General features: G+C 42.7%; 1 protein-coding gene across 5 annotated transcripts; it reads left to right on the top strand.

The window, feature by feature from the left end:
• Positions 1–402: 402 nt before the first annotated feature.
• Positions 403–16,468, top strand: brsk1a (BR serine/threonine kinase 1a). 5 transcript variants are annotated; one of them, XM_085760773.1, is made up of 19 exons: positions 403–1,833; positions 2,003–2,097; positions 2,346–2,431; positions 2,815–2,955; positions 3,266–3,382; positions 3,563–3,596; positions 4,012–4,080; positions 4,206–4,352; positions 5,139–5,170; positions 5,309–5,473; positions 6,656–6,753; positions 7,490–7,640; positions 7,770–7,830; positions 9,068–9,698; positions 11,259–11,307; positions 11,414–11,537; positions 11,872–12,088; positions 13,145–13,234; positions 13,699–16,468. In XM_085760773.1, the coding sequence occupies exons 1-19, from the start codon at positions 1,749–1,751 to the stop codon at positions 13,896–13,898; spliced, it is 2,592 nt and encodes an 863-aa protein (XP_085616899.1). In that variant the 5' UTR covers positions 403–1,748; the 3' UTR covers positions 13,899–16,468. The 5 variants fall into 5 exon arrangements, with proteins under 5 accessions (XP_085616899.1, XP_085616901.1, XP_085616898.1 ...); XM_085760775.1 differs by having other exon boundaries at positions 7,487–7,640; positions 9,422–9,698; XM_085760772.1 differs by having other exon boundaries at positions 7,487–7,640.
• Positions 16,469–16,912: the final 444 nt, after the last annotated feature.

Raw genomic sequence — 16,912 nt, 5'->3', positions numbered from 1 at the left:
TGCATTGATTTCTCTGTGCTACACGTAGCCTACACATTGTGCATGATGACACGTTAGGCCTCACAGATAAAACTGAAAACTATCACCACCTATGGGACACTGTGGTGACTGTGAGAGGCCAGAGCCGCGCCAGAGCCGCCCAGCGTCCCATCCATCCGTTGCCCTCTGGCGATGTTTACAAAATGTCTCATAATAATAAAAGTAGCGGGGAGGTGTCCGCAGCAGCAGCAGCAGCAGCAGCAGCTCCCACAGTGTGGCCGGTGCTGAGGTGAATGCAGAGATAAGCGTATTTTGTGGAAGATGATCAGGAGGAGGAGGAGGGCGGGGGAGGAGGAGGAGGAGGAGGAGGAGAGGCAGGCGAGAGGAGAGAGGATGGAGAGGGAGTGGGACCCGGATGCTGATGCGAGTGAGACGAAGGAAGGAAGAGGGGAGAGAAAATATCGATTTACGGCAAGAAAAGCGAAGGGAGTATAATACAAGGGGGCCTTTACCCCTGCGTGAACTATAATCAGAAGTGAGGAGGGGAAATAAGAGAGTCGATAATATTGCGGATCTGTATCTTCTTCATCTTCTTTTTTTTTGCACCTGTGTATCCGCCGGTAAAGGGAGGAGGAGGAGGAGGACACGCCAAAGGAGAGACGAGAAGATGCTGTGATCCGCTACTTGCAGTGATGTAGAGAGGGAGAGACGAGGGGGGAGAGAGAGAGAGACAGGGAGGGGGAGGACTACGCTACGCTAAAAAAAAAAAAAAAAGAAAAAGAAAAAAAAAGAGATGCTTGTTTTGCTAGAAATGCGACATATTGTGAGGATGTGGCGGCCGGCCGTTGAATCTTACCGTTTGGCGATGCCAGGAAACTTAACGAGGTGTCGTCGGTGTTTTTTTTGACAGGTAGCTAAGAGACGGCCGTTGGTCAGTTAGCTTCAGTTGAGGCTAACTGGAGCTAGCCTCGCTGCTGTGTGGGAGAGCGGCGGCGGCGAGGCTACGATAGCATGTTGTTGTTGCACCTGTGAAAAAAAATAGGCCTGACAGAGAGAATAAAACTGATTTAATTAATTCCCCCGGGGGTTAACGACCACTACTTGACGTATTTTTAACGTTTTGTTGCAAAACTGAAACAGCCAAATGACAAATAACCTTAGCACCAGACGCGAAAAAAACCTGTGTAATAATGTTACTCTGCGATAATTTTCTTAATATAGTGAGCGTCATGATGTACATATAGCAAGGTGCAAACTATACGAATAAGCTAATGTACAGAGGAAAAAGTCGTTCGTTTTCCTACCTTGTCATGGTTATCTTTATGGTAGTAGTCTGTATTTAACGCTTTAAAACAACCTAGCAACTTATTGTCATCTCAGTTTCTCTGCTTCAGTCTATCACTACAAGCTGTTTTTTTTTCGTTAAATATAAATGTTATACATGTTTAACCGTGCTTCAGAGCAGGCAGGCAAAGATACTAAGCTACGTTTAATAACCAGGTATAGATGAAGAATGATCATTTATCATCCAGATGTTGTGAATCAGCACCTGCTCGTATTTTCTTTTTCTTTCCATGTTCACCCAGTGACTTCAGAGTAGCAGTGCTACCACTGAAATAAAAACTAGTCTTTAGTCTTCAGTTGTGCACCATCTTGTATCAAGTATAATATCAAAGTAATTGCAATAATCACAGTGCAGTTGTAGTAGTAGTTGTAGTAGTAGTAGTAGTAATAGTAGTAGTAGTGTATTAGCCTCCAGTCAGAGCAGTATGAGTAAGGAACTGTCTTTAAGTCAGTCAGCTCAATATGTTGGGCCCTATCGACTGGAAAAAACACTGGGGAAGGGACAGACAGGTGAGTACAACACATTTCCTTCTTGTTTTGAAATGATGATGCTTTCCTAAATTACTCGAATGATTTATTTGATGTAGAATTGAATATGACAGATGAAGCCATGTCTTTCTGTTTCTCACGCCTTCCTGTCTCTTATTTTTTGCCTCGCTCGCTCGCTCTTGTCTTTCAGGGCTGGTCAAGCTGGGGATCCACTGTATCACGGGTCAGAAGGTAGCGATCAAAATAGTCAACAGAGAGAAGCTGTCTGAATCAGTCTTGATGAAGGTACAGTATGACGCTATTGAGGCTGGTTGCTCATGCTGACAATAACAATGCTAATTTTGTTTATGGCAACAACTGTGTTCTGCTGTATACAAGCTGCTCTGTATTTGCTATATTTAACTTCTCTATTAATGTATTGACTTCAGCTCTTTTGCTTGAAAAACAACACTGACCAGCTCTTGTGCTCTGCTTCAGCATCTTCACCTTTTTCTCCTTCCTCTTCTTTGTATCCATGTCTTGTCTCTAACCAGGTTGAGAGGGAGATTGCCATTCTGAAACTGATTGAGCATCCGCATGTGTTGAAGCTGCATGATGTTTACGAGAATAACAAATATCTGTGAGTCCCCTTTGCATTCAAAGGAGCCCCCTAATTGGGCTCACTGCAGTTTACATCCTGTTTTCTCTTGATGAATACTGAACTCTGGGGTGGGATGGGTAGAAAAAATACTCTTAAGAACTATATTGGTCTACTCTCATCACTGTAACTCTCACTTTTCATGCATTTCATACAATTATACCAAAAAGGTTTTGATCTATCTTGAGGTAAATACTTGAAACAGCGGCTTGAGTAGATAGACAAGGTGGCTGACTGTGAGTAAACAGTAGGAGATAAATTCATCATAAATCGGTAGTATAACAGTGGAAGAGTGTGGGCTTTTTCTTCATTTTTCCCTTTGTCCTCCTGAAAGCTTGAGATCACACTGTTCTCTCTGTATGCAGGTACCTGGTACTGGAGCATGTGTCAGGAGGAGAGCTGTTTGACTACCTGGTGAAGAAGGGCCGACTGACTCCGAAAGAAGCCAGGAAGTTCTTCAGGCAGATCATCTCTGCTTTGGATTTCTGCCACAGTCATTCAATCTGGTTGGTTTCTGCGTTCAAATGCCTCTGGTCTGAAAATAAAATAAATTATTTTGCTTTTACTGCCTTTGATTCTTAGCACTCTTCCTCAAACATCTGAGAATCGATGCAAAGGTTGTGGCAGAACAAGTCAGAAGTTCCTGCTTCCTTAGTCACTCGTTTCAAAAATAAATCTTCAATAGACCATTTCTCTTCCCTCACTGTCTTGATCTTTGTAGACCCTTTCAATTCTTTCATTTTGTTTTTATATCAAGAGCATCAGCCACTATTCAAGTCCCCCCTTTTTCTTATTGTTTCTGTTGTGTTTGTGCAGTCACAGAGACCTGAAGCCGGAGAACTTGCTCCTGGATGAGAAAAACAACATCCGCATTGCTGACTTCGGCATGGCCTCCCTACAGGTGGGAGACAGTCTGTTAGAGACCAGCTGTGGGTGAGTACCAACGCTGTGCCTCCTGTAGGAACTGGGACGTAACAAAATAAAAAGTGAAATAGTTACTGTGCATGAGTACCACTCACATGTTACATTATTATACTGCATTAATCTCACCCGGATTACTATATCTAGACTTGTAAGCATAGTAATGTTGCCTTTTCCTTTTTTTCATTCCAGATCACCACATTATGCGTGCCCTGAAGTTATTCGGGTGAGAATCAAAATTAGCAAATGTCATTGATGAGTTTTTAATTTAGGAGCAAACACAAAGCTACATGAGCTAAAACAAAAGCATTTCTGTTTCAAACATTTGGACTATTAGGTTAGATCCATAAAATCAATATGTCTTAAAGGAAACTTATTATTGGTAAGTGGATCTTGAGGACACTCAGTATACGAGGAGATTATTCAGTTCTATCAATGAAAAAATGGTTTCACTCTACTGAGATTGACTAAATGCTGGATTAAAATGGATTACAGTGTTTCCTTTAGCAGATACCGTAATTCCTTTTAGAGATGAAAGATTGTATAGACTTTGATGAGCCTGAAATGATCTCAGAGAATTTAATCGATTAATGCTCATTTGTGTTTCCACAATGAATTGATGGGGATTCTGTGTTTTGCAGGGGGAGAAATATGATGGGCGGAGAGCAGATGTGTGGAGCTGTGGGGTCATCCTGTTTGCTCTCTTGGTGGTGAGTCTTTAAACTCTTGTTTTTACAATACAGCTTGGTTCCCTTTTTAAATACCCCCATGATGAGTGTTATTATTTTCTCACATCTGTTTTTCTGTCCTTCCCCTCCCTCCTCTTCTCCTGCAGGGTGCCCTGCCTTTTGACCATGACAATTTACGCCAGCTCCTGGAGAAGGTAAAGAGTGGGGTGTTCCACATGCCCCACTTCATCCCCCCGGACTGCCAGTCGCTGCTCAAGGGCATGATTGAGGTCAACCCCGAGAAGAGGCTCACGGTACGAGACTGTGCTCACACACATGGTGTCTGCTTCTGTACATGCTGCCAGATTTCCACTATAGTATTTTAATTATCGTAGTTTACATGGATTAAAAATGATCGTGTTATGCCAGGATTTTATGGATTTTATGGATTTATATTTTTATAATATAATTATTTATTCTTTTTTTTGTGTGTGTATTTATTTTTATAGTTTTTTTTAACAGAAAAATAGATACATATTAGCAAAACTTGGTGGTGCTAAACAGAACAGTACAGGTTTTTTTTGACAGAGTTTTCTTTTGACATGAGACAAACAGGACATATACGTATACGTATATGTAATAAATGGCACAGCAACAGAATAGCACTAATTCAGTTTTTAGACATTAAATCGAGAAAAGGTTGCCAGATTTAAAAAAAGATTTCCTCTTTAGCAGATATACCAGTAATGTACCTGATTTTCTCCAAATTAGCTTTCTGGCTTGAAAGGGATAATTTATATATTTTTATATTATGTATGTATATATGTGTATATTAATCTCAGGTGTCATGGAAGATTTTGGAAACAAATGAACGTTTCTTCTTAGTGTTGCATGATTTTCTATTACATTCTCCAAAACAACTAACATAGCAAAATTGTGATTTCTCATTTTTAATACGCAATCTCAAGAACTGGTGAGGTGTCTTATATGCCTGTGAAGAGATCTGGAGCGAAGTGTTTACACAGCATAGCTTTGTGGCCATCTGGCTGTTAACAGACTGTAGTAGCTAATGGCCCCATCTGCCCTGTCACCCCTTACAGCTAGAGGCCATCCAGAAACACGCCTGGTATCAGTGAGTATACGTTCATGGCTGTTGAATGAACGATTTTTGGTTTCAAGTGATGTTGCGTCATATTTGTTTACATGCGTTACAGTCCTTTCATTCATGTGTGCTTCTTCGTTCTGTGCTGCGTGTGCCTCCGGCTCCCAGGGGCGGCCGCAACGAGCCGTGTCCTGAGCAGCCTCCTCCCAGGCGAGTGTGTGTGAGGCGAATCTTGTCCCTGACTGAGCTGGACCCAGATGTGTTGGACAGCATGCACTCGCTGGGTTGTTTCCGGGACCGAGTCAAGCTCACACGTGATTTGCAATGTGAAGAGTAAGCGTTTATTTATTTATTTTTTTCCCCCAACCACCAAAGACTCTGACTGGGAAAAAACATGTGCGTTACATGGCACAATTAACACACAACTCCATCACTTGTTATTGAGGTTATGACAGTGTTTTTCAACCTTGGGGTCGGGACCCCACGTGGGGTCGCCTGGAATTCAAATGGGGTTGCCTGCAATGTCTAGTAATTGATTAAAAAAAAATTACTGATAAAAATGTTTGTTTTTTTTGTAATTATTATTCTTTTTAAAATGATGATTAAAAACACCACACAACAATTGTATTCTAAACTTTCACTTTCTCAAATTTAAATTGAGTTCAAATTAAGTGCAGCATATAAAAATATCAGAGCTGGCGCATCTTGATTGACGGGCTTGCCAGAAATTTGTGATGTCAAAATGGGGTCCTGAGCCAAAAAAGGTTGGGAACCACTGAGTTATGGTATATTATGACCAAAAAATGCATTATATCAGTGTTTTCTAAAGTGTTTGTCAACCTAGTTTACATTTTAGGAATAACAAAAATAAAAAAAATAATCTGTCCAGTGGTCAATAATACAAATGCAACATCTATTTTAGGATTGTTGTACTGGGTTGTGCACAGGAGTCACTTTTATTCTGGCCGCCCAGTAATGCACTGAATGAGTGTCAGCAGCATCTTGATTTTTATTGACCCCTGTGTATTGTGGACAGACATTTCAAGTGCTGTGTAAAAGCAGAGAAGGGGTACGGTTTCCTCTCCATCATGAAGCCAGCTTCACTTTTTGCTTGCAAGCTTGCAAAATGGTGAAGGAACTTGAAGTTGTATCCAAATGTAGGGACTAGATCCTCCAGAGGATAAGACCTGTGACAGCGTCCTGCCCAAAAAACATCGTCTAGCCTCGCAAATATCAAACTAATTGTGAAGTCAGGTGCTCCTTGTCAGCTTCTAAAGTAAAAAAAACAAAACAGAAGGGTTTATCACGGATAAAGATGAATTTGTGCTCAAAAAAATCTGTTTGTCATTGTCTTATGATATATTGAGTCTGTACCTGAGTGAAAAATGTAGTCCATGTATGTGGCCATTTTTTGAGGAGCACAGGTGATAACTCTGTTTAACCTGTGAAGCATTTATTCAAAAATGTAACATCTTCTCTTACAAGTGTCTTTCTTTTCTTGTTTGCCTCCCTCAGAGAAAACCAGGAGAAGATGATCTATTACCTACTGCTGGACAGGAAAGAGCGCTACCCCAGCTACGAGGACGAGGACTTGCCTCCGCGCAATGACGTAGGTCAGTCATTAGGGGGCAGGAGGAAGCTGCTTTTACTCAGCCTTCACATTCAGAGACGCAAATCTGGAGTGTGTGTCAGTGGGTCTGGTGTCATACACAGGTACTCATTACCTCTGCCAATTCATTTGAGGTTATTTGAGATTTTGAATGTTATTACGTCTTTCGATAAAATAATTTGCACTGCGAAGCCAGTCATTAGTCTGTGATCTTAACCTGTAGCAGTGAAACATGGAAGAGTATGGAAGACAGACAGAAGACTGTGCCCTCTTTGTTTTGGAAAATAATGTTCAATGGAAGTTTGTGCAATATTTTACCATGAGTAAGTCTTTTGTTGTTTGCGATGCTCCTACCAGACGTTGCTGGACATCTGCAGAATTTCTCTATGGGACGAAACAGGGAGAGGGGCAGCCATTCTGCCTGTGCAAAAGAAGCTAAGTTTATCACAGTCACAGATGGCGCAGTGAGCGAAAAAAAATCACTTTCGGCACGATCATAGTCTTTAGAAGAGAAAATAAATACATAGTGACGGAGTGACACTGGGGAGAGGGATGATAAAGATGCAGTGTCATCTCTTACAAACTGAAACAAGCCATCTCTTTGAGTGTGGTTTTATTTCTTTATTACAGTTACACAACATATTATATAAAGGTGATAGAAAATGCGTCTCGAGCTTCAAACTGCTTGATTGGTGTCGTTAAATCCTGCTGACAACTTTTACGTTGGCGCTCCTCAGCAGACCCTCCACGAAAGCGTGTGGACTCTCCGATGCTGACGCGCCATGGACGCTGCCGCCCCGAGAGGAAAAGCCTCGAGGTGCTGAGTGTTACCGAACAGGGGTCTCCCACTCCGCCTCGCAGGGCCCTGGACACAGCTGCACACAGTCAGAGGTACACTACTAGCCCATGTTTGCACACGTGAAGAACACACAATTTTAAAGGTCCCACACCAGGAATCCATCCAGTGTGATAGTTCTACTGTATTTTTTTGACAATTTGTTGACCTTGTCTCTTGGCCAGGTCTCGCTCAGTCAGTGGAGCCTCCACTGGTCTGTCCTCCAGCCCTCTCAGCAGTCCCAGGGTAAGGGCCTGTTGGCCAACTCTTAATAGACTCTACACACTGTTGCTGCTTTGATTATTTTCACTATCCTTGAACACAAGCATGCATTATTAAATGTTTGATTTCCAAAATAAATATGTATTATTTAATTCTCCATGTAAGATATTAGCTGTACAGTGTTTTCTATGTGTTCCTAGCATTTCCATGGTGACCCAGAGTGTTTGGACAATATAGTCAGTTGGGTGACAACAGTTTTGTAAACCACGTGGTCTGGCCAATAAGTTAATACTATCACTTAAAGAAAACAATATTCTTGTTCAAATTAATTATTCAACACTTTAAAATGAATAATGTTAAAGGGATAGTTCAACATTTTGGCAAATTGGCTCATTGCCATAATCTTTGTTACCTTTAATTGTCGGTGCAAGCTGTTTTTAGAACGGCAGAGTTGTTGAATTGTGTATTTGATGAGTTTAGCTTGCACCGATAAAACTATAGGGATTATGGCAATGGGCCAATTTGCCAAAATGTTGAACTATCCCTTTAAGATAACTGTTTTCCTTTTTTGAAAATTAAAGCAATAAGACTAAATTATATGAACGTGTGTCTCACTTTTTACATGTAATTTCGAATGTTTTACAAATACAATTCTACTGTAACATACTTATATCAGTGTGCTGTGCTAATTATCGCATCATTTTTTTGCCAATATCAGCTGGCCCTGCTTTAGGAAAACTCTAACCGCACTTCACAGCCCTCTGAGATCTCCATTAACCAAGCTCCTCCGTCATTTTTGCACATCATCACAGTAGCAGTCCCTCAGAATAAATCACTGGCCCGACGGGAGGTCTGCGTGGCATTGGTCTTCTGTCTTCATATCACTTCTCTTCCTCACCATGCATGGACTAGTACAAACACAGAGACTTTAAATTACATTTTTTAAATGCTGTTTATGATTATTATAAGGATACAGTAACTCCTTCACTGCCACTGTCCTCTGTCACTGCATTTTTAACCACAACTGTCACTAAACCCTCACTCACCTGAGATAAAAATGGCACATATAAAAGACTAAAGGCCTGGGATCATAGCTTTTGTTGTCAGTCTTAGTATAATTGCACTAGACACTTTCACTACTCATAAGTTGCACTCTTTAGTCATGAAGCATGATATTCATTTCCATCCTTTCTCCATGTTCCATCCCTTCTCTTTCTTGTTTTCCATCTCTCCCACCCCCCCCCACAAACCCACTCCCCAGTCCTATCAAAGCCCCGTCTTCACTTTCAGCCAATCAGACGTCACCTCTGCCACCGCTACCCCCCTCACAAAGGAGCCCAAACAGGGAAGCGCCAGTACTCCTCGCTCAGCACGGGCTCATGACAAGCCCAAAGCTCCCCCCAACCCAAAGACCCAGACCCTGCCCACCAAGGGACCCGCCGACCGACCCCATCTGCAGCCCATCAAATCCCTGCCTCTGCACAACCCATCCTCCCGCTCACCCTCCCCTTCTCCGCTCCTGTCACCCATCCCCCGTTTCTTCTTCCCTTCGTCCTCTGTCCTAAAGTCAGTGACTAAGAGCTTCTACCCAAACTCTGCCCACTCTGTGCCGCAGGTAACCCCCCAGGGCTCTCCGTTGCCCACACCCTTGGGCACCCCTGTCCACCACCCTCACCACCCTTCCTCCACCCCGCCCTCCTCTTCCTCGTCCTCGTCCTCTTCTCGGGCGGAGGGAGGGGGAGGGGTGGGCTCGCTGTCGCTGACCCCGCCCTCCAGCCCCGGAGGGGGAAGCGGCATGGCGGCCAGCAGCTCCGCCCACTGGAGGACTCGCCTCAATTCTTTCAAGAACAACCTGCTGGGCTCACCCCGATTCCATCGTCGTAAGCTGCAAGGTGAGCTCCGTGTGTGTTCTAGATCCAGGGCTCCAGACTCGCTTTTTTACAAGGAGCACAGTGGCCCTTAGCTTAAAGGGATACGCCAACATTTCTTTCGTGTCTTGCCTCACTCCCAAGTCCATGACAAGCAGATAGACACCTTCCTCCGTCCTTTCAACTGTGAGTGCAGTAACAAGGGAGCTAGAGCCCGTATCGCCCGTAATTAGCTTAGCTCAAACGCTGGAAGTGCATAGTGTTAGCCTGCCTCCTACCTGAGCTGAAATCAGCAGTCAGAAGCTGATTTCATTTTAGCTCTAAACTCTGTAAATATATCACTATCGACATTTCAAACATGTTTAGGTGAGAAAGTAGCCGTTTAGATCAGCAGTGTGTCGTTAATTTGTCTAAATACCAGCTGTTTACAATTTTGTTCGGACGAATTCGGCGCTACTCAAGCTAGCCGTTGTGACCAACGCACTTCCGGTTACTTTGACAAAATAAAACACCCGTTGCCCTTTTTAATAGAGTTTATGCTTTTTGCTTTATTTTTGAAATAGGAAGCTAACCTACCCTCGATGTAGCTAGCTTGAACCAAAATAAACTGTTTTTACTTGAAGCCTCCGTTTTGACCCATCTCGTCCTGTTACCGGCATTTGACCGCTCAAGATGCCTTACCGGAGAGTTTTGTCAGCTCTGAGACGAAGATCGGCCCGCTGGTTTCCGTTAAGAGTTGCTGAACTAAGCTAATTATGGACAATACGGGCTCTCCCTTGTTACTGCACGCACAGTCGAAAGGATGGTGTCTATCTGCTTGTCATGGACTCGAGAGTGAGGCAAGACACGGAAAAAAAAAAAGTTGCCGTATCCCTTTAAAATATTTGAAACGCAAGCGATAATTTAAGAGCGCACACAAATATTCACATTTCCTTTTCATTCATGATCCTCATACACATTGGTCTGCCACCTGTAATGACAGATTCCAGATTCTTTGAGTCGCCGCTTCCATGTTTCACCACTGTTAAAGGGCATTTCCAGTTGTAATCAATGTTTACCTCAGATATCAGGTCACCTATGATCAGTTCATTCCATACCATCCATACTCGCAGCGTGTGGACGTTTATATTCGTTTTTGTTCAAGAATCTATCGTTTTTTCAATGTTCATTAATGGGCTCCGGACTAATTTTAAAAATGTTCTGTGGTCGCAAGTAATGTCCTTTTGACCATCATTTAAATTTTAAAATTCGCTTTACAATTAAATTAAATAAAAATTTGGACTTACCGCGGCTTCTGCATTGCTCCTTTCCGGGTCATCAAAGGTGACCTGATATCTGAGGTAAACATTGATTACGACTGGAAATGCCCTTTAAACAAAAAACTGCAAATTTACTCGTTGCACATGCGCAAGTTGATGATTTTTCATCTACTTGCACTTGACTGTTTTAGGGGCAAAATGTCCCCATCTAGGGGCAGTCTGGAGCCCTGCAATAATTGATTATATCCCAATATTTTCCTCCAGCTTCAAGTTAAAGCTCTATTACTGTGCAACAACTTTAATTTTAACTTATTTGTCTATTTAGTTCCTACATCAGAAGACATGTCCAGTCTCACACCAGAATCCAGCCCTGAGTAAGTCACAGTCCTTGTTTTCTCTGAATGAAGCTGTGTCTGTTCAGTGTATTCCTTGGTTGTGTGTATGTGCTGCTCACCCTGTATTATTTTGTCTGGCTCCCAGGCTGGCTAAGAAGTCGTGGTTTGGAAACTTCATCGGCTTGGAGAAAGAGGAGCAGATCTTTGTGGTCATCAGAGACAAACCTCTGAGTTCTGTCAAAGCCGACATCGTGCACGCCTTCCTGTCTGTGAGTATCTGATGTGGTCTGTCTTTCACACCTCTCACTATCACAGCACGTCTGTAGAACGCATGGCTCTCACCGGCAAGCGTAAGGTATTCACAATCACACGCACCGTCATACTGCTCTCATTGCTCTCATTATTTCACTTTTCTCTTTTATTTCAATCTTGCTCACTCGTGGCACGTTGATGGCTCACTTTGCTTTCACCAATGGCTCACTCTTTCTCTCTTCTCCTCACCCTCGCCCTTTGTCTCCCTATACTCACGTTGGCCCCCCGCACCTCTCCCGCCTCGTAAGTCTGTCGGTCTCTCTGCTTCTTCTCTGTCTCCCCACCACGCAGATCCCGTCGCTCAGTCACAGCGTCCTCTCCCAGACCAGCTTCCGGGCCGAGTACAAGTCCTCCGGCGGCCCTTCCGTCTTCCAGAAGCCCGTCAAGTTCCAGGTGGACATTGCTTTTTCAGAAGGCGAGAGGGACCGGGACCGGGACAGGGAGAGGCCCGAGAGGGAGAGCAGGAGGGAGACGGGAATCTACAGCGTGACGTTCACCCTCATATCAGGCAAGTGCAGTGGACGCAGAGTCCCTTCAACCAGGAACTGGAGAAAACCTCTCAGAAAAAAAAAAAAGTTTGGATGTAGTTTTCCTACACTATAAAAGCAACAAGTACAGTATGGTCTGAAAATATCACAGTTTTGGTTTCGACTGCCACAAATATCTTTCTTTTTGGAATGATACTTTATTTTTGTCGCTGGCGACAAGTTTACATATTAAAGGTACAATATGTAAGAAATCTAAAGCAACTGGCCGTAAAATCCTCCTAATATGTCACAGAGACTCAGGAATAATGTTCATATAACATGATGAACTCACCAACCACAATAGTACAGCCAGAGTATTCGCATTAAAAATGTTTATGTTTTGAATTTACGTGTTGGCATGTTGCACCACCTAGTCCTCTCTCCCAGTCACGGCGGCGACAGTGGCGTTTCAGCCTCCGGTCTGCTTCCACTGAGCTGCCGCTACGGCTGGGAGGAAAAACCAGATCACTGTGTTTTGAATTTGACTGCAGTAACCGTTTTTGGCCACATTCTTACGTATGGTGCCTTTAAGTCAATGAGCGAAAAATCGCTGAGGCTCCGAGCGACAGCGACCAAGCGACGGAGCGAGAAATCGCTCAGTCGCTCGAGATGAGAAATCCCAACTCTCTGGCCATCAGTCGCTTGTCACTCAGTGCTGATTGGCTGCCGTAATCTATGCGTAACTATGACAACTACTGAAATCATGGAAACGTAATACAACTCCGCCGGTCCGGCAGAGCAAAGCCGGCTTGACGTTGTACGGCGCTTGTGGGACTTCCACAACAGGTAAACGGCAGCAGCAGGTACAGTGTCAGCCGTGCTGGACCAATACAAACGGGAAGAAAAGAGAAAAGACTCCCAGCGAGGTGAAATTCACTGGAATCGCTTGAATGACCTCATAGCGATCTGCCAAACTGACGAGCGACTGCAGCTGAGTGACAGGGCGATTTTTTTGGAGCGACATGAGCGACAGCGACAAAAATAAAAGGCCCGGTGTGAACGCACCTTTAGATGTGTTTGCTTCGACTCTTCCTCAGGTCCAAGTCGCAGGTTCAGACGAGTGGTGGAAACGATTCAAGCTCAGCTTCTCAGTTCCCATGATCAGCCCATGGTGCAAGCCCTAACTGGTGAGATTGCTTACACACACTTATGAACACACTGGCGTTTCCTCTGCATATCTCTTTTATTTAATGTTAAATAACCACCTGGCCCTTTATTCTTTTCTGATGCTGGAAACTTCTTTTAGTTTTTGCAGACGGGTAATGTTGACCAGTGTCCAAAACCAATGTATAGTATCTAATAACCACATGAGTGTTCAGCTCTCTGCCTCTATGTGTATTTAATGTTTGATCCAAGCTATTTTTGATTTATTTTAAGCGGCAGTTTCTGTGGAATAAGAATTGATTTCCTATTGCTATGTGCTTGATATCATTTTATACAAAAAGACTAGGCTGTTTTATGTCCTAACAATATTTTTTCCCATCATGTAAACAGAGAGGAAAACGACGGTGCTCATTTTTCAGGCTCAGCCGCCGTAAGAATGTGTGCGTTAAGAGTGACTTTCCTGTCCTGTCTCCTGATCCCTTCCCAGATGAGAAGAACGGCCGGCCCCACGGGACCCCCACCCGCCAAAACTCGAGGCGCTCCGAGGGTGGGGGCGACAGGTGCGAGTGGGGCGACCGAACAGATGGCGGAGGCATAGGAGGCAGCGGGGGAGTTCTGCAGCGCAGAGGCTCGGCGAAAGAGAGAACCCGACTGCTGTCCTCCAATGGAACCCAGTCCCAACCGTAGGATAGAAAGTGAGACCATGCAGCAGGATGCCTGAACTACACCAGACAGAAGACCGTATAACTTCATCTCCAAGTATCCCTGCAAGCCATGAGCTACTCCTATTCTTCCTTGACTAAGTTATCGAAGGTGCTTGACCATAGCAAGGATTGAGCCCCCCCCCCTCTCATCATGCTTTTTTTTTTTTCCAACTCTCAACACTCTCTTGATCTTTTGGATCACCAGGATTCCTACCATTAAACGAGAAAGAAGTATTAGGGAATTACCCTTTAATGAAAAATAATAATATGTGAATGAGCAGTTTGGTATCCATCATAGATACAGCTTCACAGATCAAACTAGGAATTTTGAAGTGCTAATGTGCATGCCAGTTAGCAAATCAGCCTGCTAAAGGATGCTGACATGATCAGATAGACTAGTCTACCATATCATTGTAATACAGTATCTGACACCAAAAAGAAACAATAGTCTTGTGATGGTTCTCAAGATTACTCTTAAAATTAACCAGTGCACTCATATCACTATCAAGCAACCACGCAAATTACCGATCCATACTGAAAGACATATAGATGTATCTGAGAAGATGAACCCTAGAGTTTGCAACCTGCTACCACTAAGGTGAGTGCTGGCGAGCCGAACAAAAGGTCCTGACTTTTCTCAGGAGAAACGACATTGCGGATTCCCAGCGGTGTCTTCTCCTGAGGTAACGAAAAAAACCAACAAAGTAAGCTAAGTAAGTGAATGTGAAAAAAAATATTTTTTTATTTCCTTTTTATTTCTGTTTACATGTTTCTTTTGAAGATGTCAGTAGCACAGTGATAGCAGTAAGGACAGTAACTGAAAACACTCTGCAGTGTTAGGAAGTGGAAGCTGAACCAGTTGCTTTTTTTTTGGCAGGCATTTGTTTCAAAGTTCAATGTTTTGATTCTTTTGTATTTTCTTTTTACTCAGAGACAATATGAAACAATGCATCTAAGATTTTTTGCATTGGACCCCTGTTGCTCTGGAGAAAAGTATTTTTTGATTTGAACAGAAATATGAACATTACTATATGAAGAAAAAACAACAACAAAACAAGACCAAAAAAAAAAACTATGCGTGAATCGCTCCATGAACCTCATCACAGCTGTTTGTGCCCAGATTGAATGAGAAGAACATTCCTGACCCGTGGGTCAAACAGAAGCCACCTTTCTCGTCGAGCTTGTCTCCTATTGCCATAGTATTCACGTACTGACTCAGAACAAAGTAAAAGGAAAAGAAATGGGGAAAAAACACACACACACACGCTCAAAGGAAAAATATTCATCAATGGACATTTTCATAATGCCGGACTTTTAAAGGCTTGCGATGTCATTTCCTTGTTGAACGGGACTTCAGAATGGGAAAGCAAGCGAAAGAGTCTCCTTACCCCCCATTGTTCCTCACTTCAGTGTTCACCAATGAGCCAAGTAGTCCATCACTGCACTCACGCTCATCACCGAGAGTCGCACCATTCGGCAAACAGACGTAGCAGCTCGGACAGTCGCGTATTACTCCAGTACTCTATCAGACTAGTCGATGTTCATCACCAGTCTTCCATACAGCACAATATGCAACAAAGGTGCAGAATGTTTTCAGAGAGATACACAGTGCTACAGTTGATTCTTTTAACTGTGTTTTTTCTTTCTTTTTTTTATACGTGTCCGCTTATCTACTATTATTTATTTATTTATTTATTTGTATTTATTTATTTATTTGGTCATGTGGTTGTTTATGTCATGTTTTTGTTTACAGAAATATATGAAGAGCCTGTTTCAAGAAACCTGTTCTGTTTGAGTTGAGCATCATCCTCCTTTTTTTTTCTTTCTTCTTTTCGTTTCTCATCGCTTGTGTCCATGCAAAGGAACGACTTTGATAGCAGTACTGACGATTGCCACTTCTCCAGTGATCTTTGTTTATAGCTCACATCTCCTTTATCACGCTTTATCTCTGGTAACTGGAAGGTGTGTGTGTGTGTGTGTGTCTGTGTGTGTGTGTATGTGTGTGACGAGAGGTTGATGGCTGACTGAGAGTGAGCTGATGCATTATGAGCTGAGTAGGTACGGAGATTTCGTCTGACCCAAGAATATTAGATTAATTAACATTGCCAAACCCTAACAGGCACATCATTTCCTCTCACGCATCGAATGCTTGCTAATTTGCTTCATCTCTTGCTTTTATGCCTTGTCCCTTCGACCTGTCTGTCCGCCTCTTTTCCTGTCGTGTAGCCATTGTCACAAGAGAAACTGTATGAAGTTGTTTGCCTCACTGTCCGCACACACTTTATGATTGCTCACCGTCATCAGTTTCATCTGTCGCATCACCACATCACCTTCACTTTCATTGGCCCAACTCTGGCTAAGATTGTAAACTATTCTCCATTCATAAGGGTCAGTAGAATAAGGTGTTTAAAAAAAAAGAAATGTCTGTATCATAATTTAAATATAAAAAGTGCACTATTATAACTATTGCCTGTGATAAAAAGAACAATTATGATTGAATTGATGGTCAAAATAAAGAGAGATCCACCTTATTGTTATGGTTACAATAATAAACCCTAAATTCATGTGTGTGTGTATTTAGTTTCTGGGCTAAAATTGTGTTTTGCATGGCTGTTTCTTTTTGCCCTGCACTAATGCTGACAGTTATGGTATAAACCTGTTTATTCTGGATGCAAAAGTTATTTGTATTATTTGCTGTAACCTCAAATAATATGGTTATTATAACTATAAAATGTGCTCATAGAGGACAAAGATGGAAAACATTGCTCTGAATATAGCATGAAAGCTAATTCTTGACTTGTTGAAAATGTTCTCCCTGAGCTTTCAAACACACCCCCTGGTGCTCTTTGAGAAATTCAATTTTCAGTCCAGCAGATGGGATTATTTCATCCTCATCAGAAGCCCTAACCGCTGATGAAGACCATGGATATGGCTGAAAACTCTTGTAAGTGGGCGGAAGATTTAATTTTTATTATTATATTTTATGTTGTTTTAATT

The sequence above is a fragment of the Trachurus japonicus genome, chromosome 19 (genome assembly GCF_045865225.1).
Source record: "Trachurus japonicus isolate A0001 chromosome 19, Traja_1.0".
Classification (NCBI taxonomy): Eukaryota; Metazoa; Chordata; class Actinopteri; order Carangiformes; family Carangidae; genus Trachurus; species Trachurus japonicus.
This window is presented reverse-complemented; position numbering and strand designations above follow the sequence as displayed.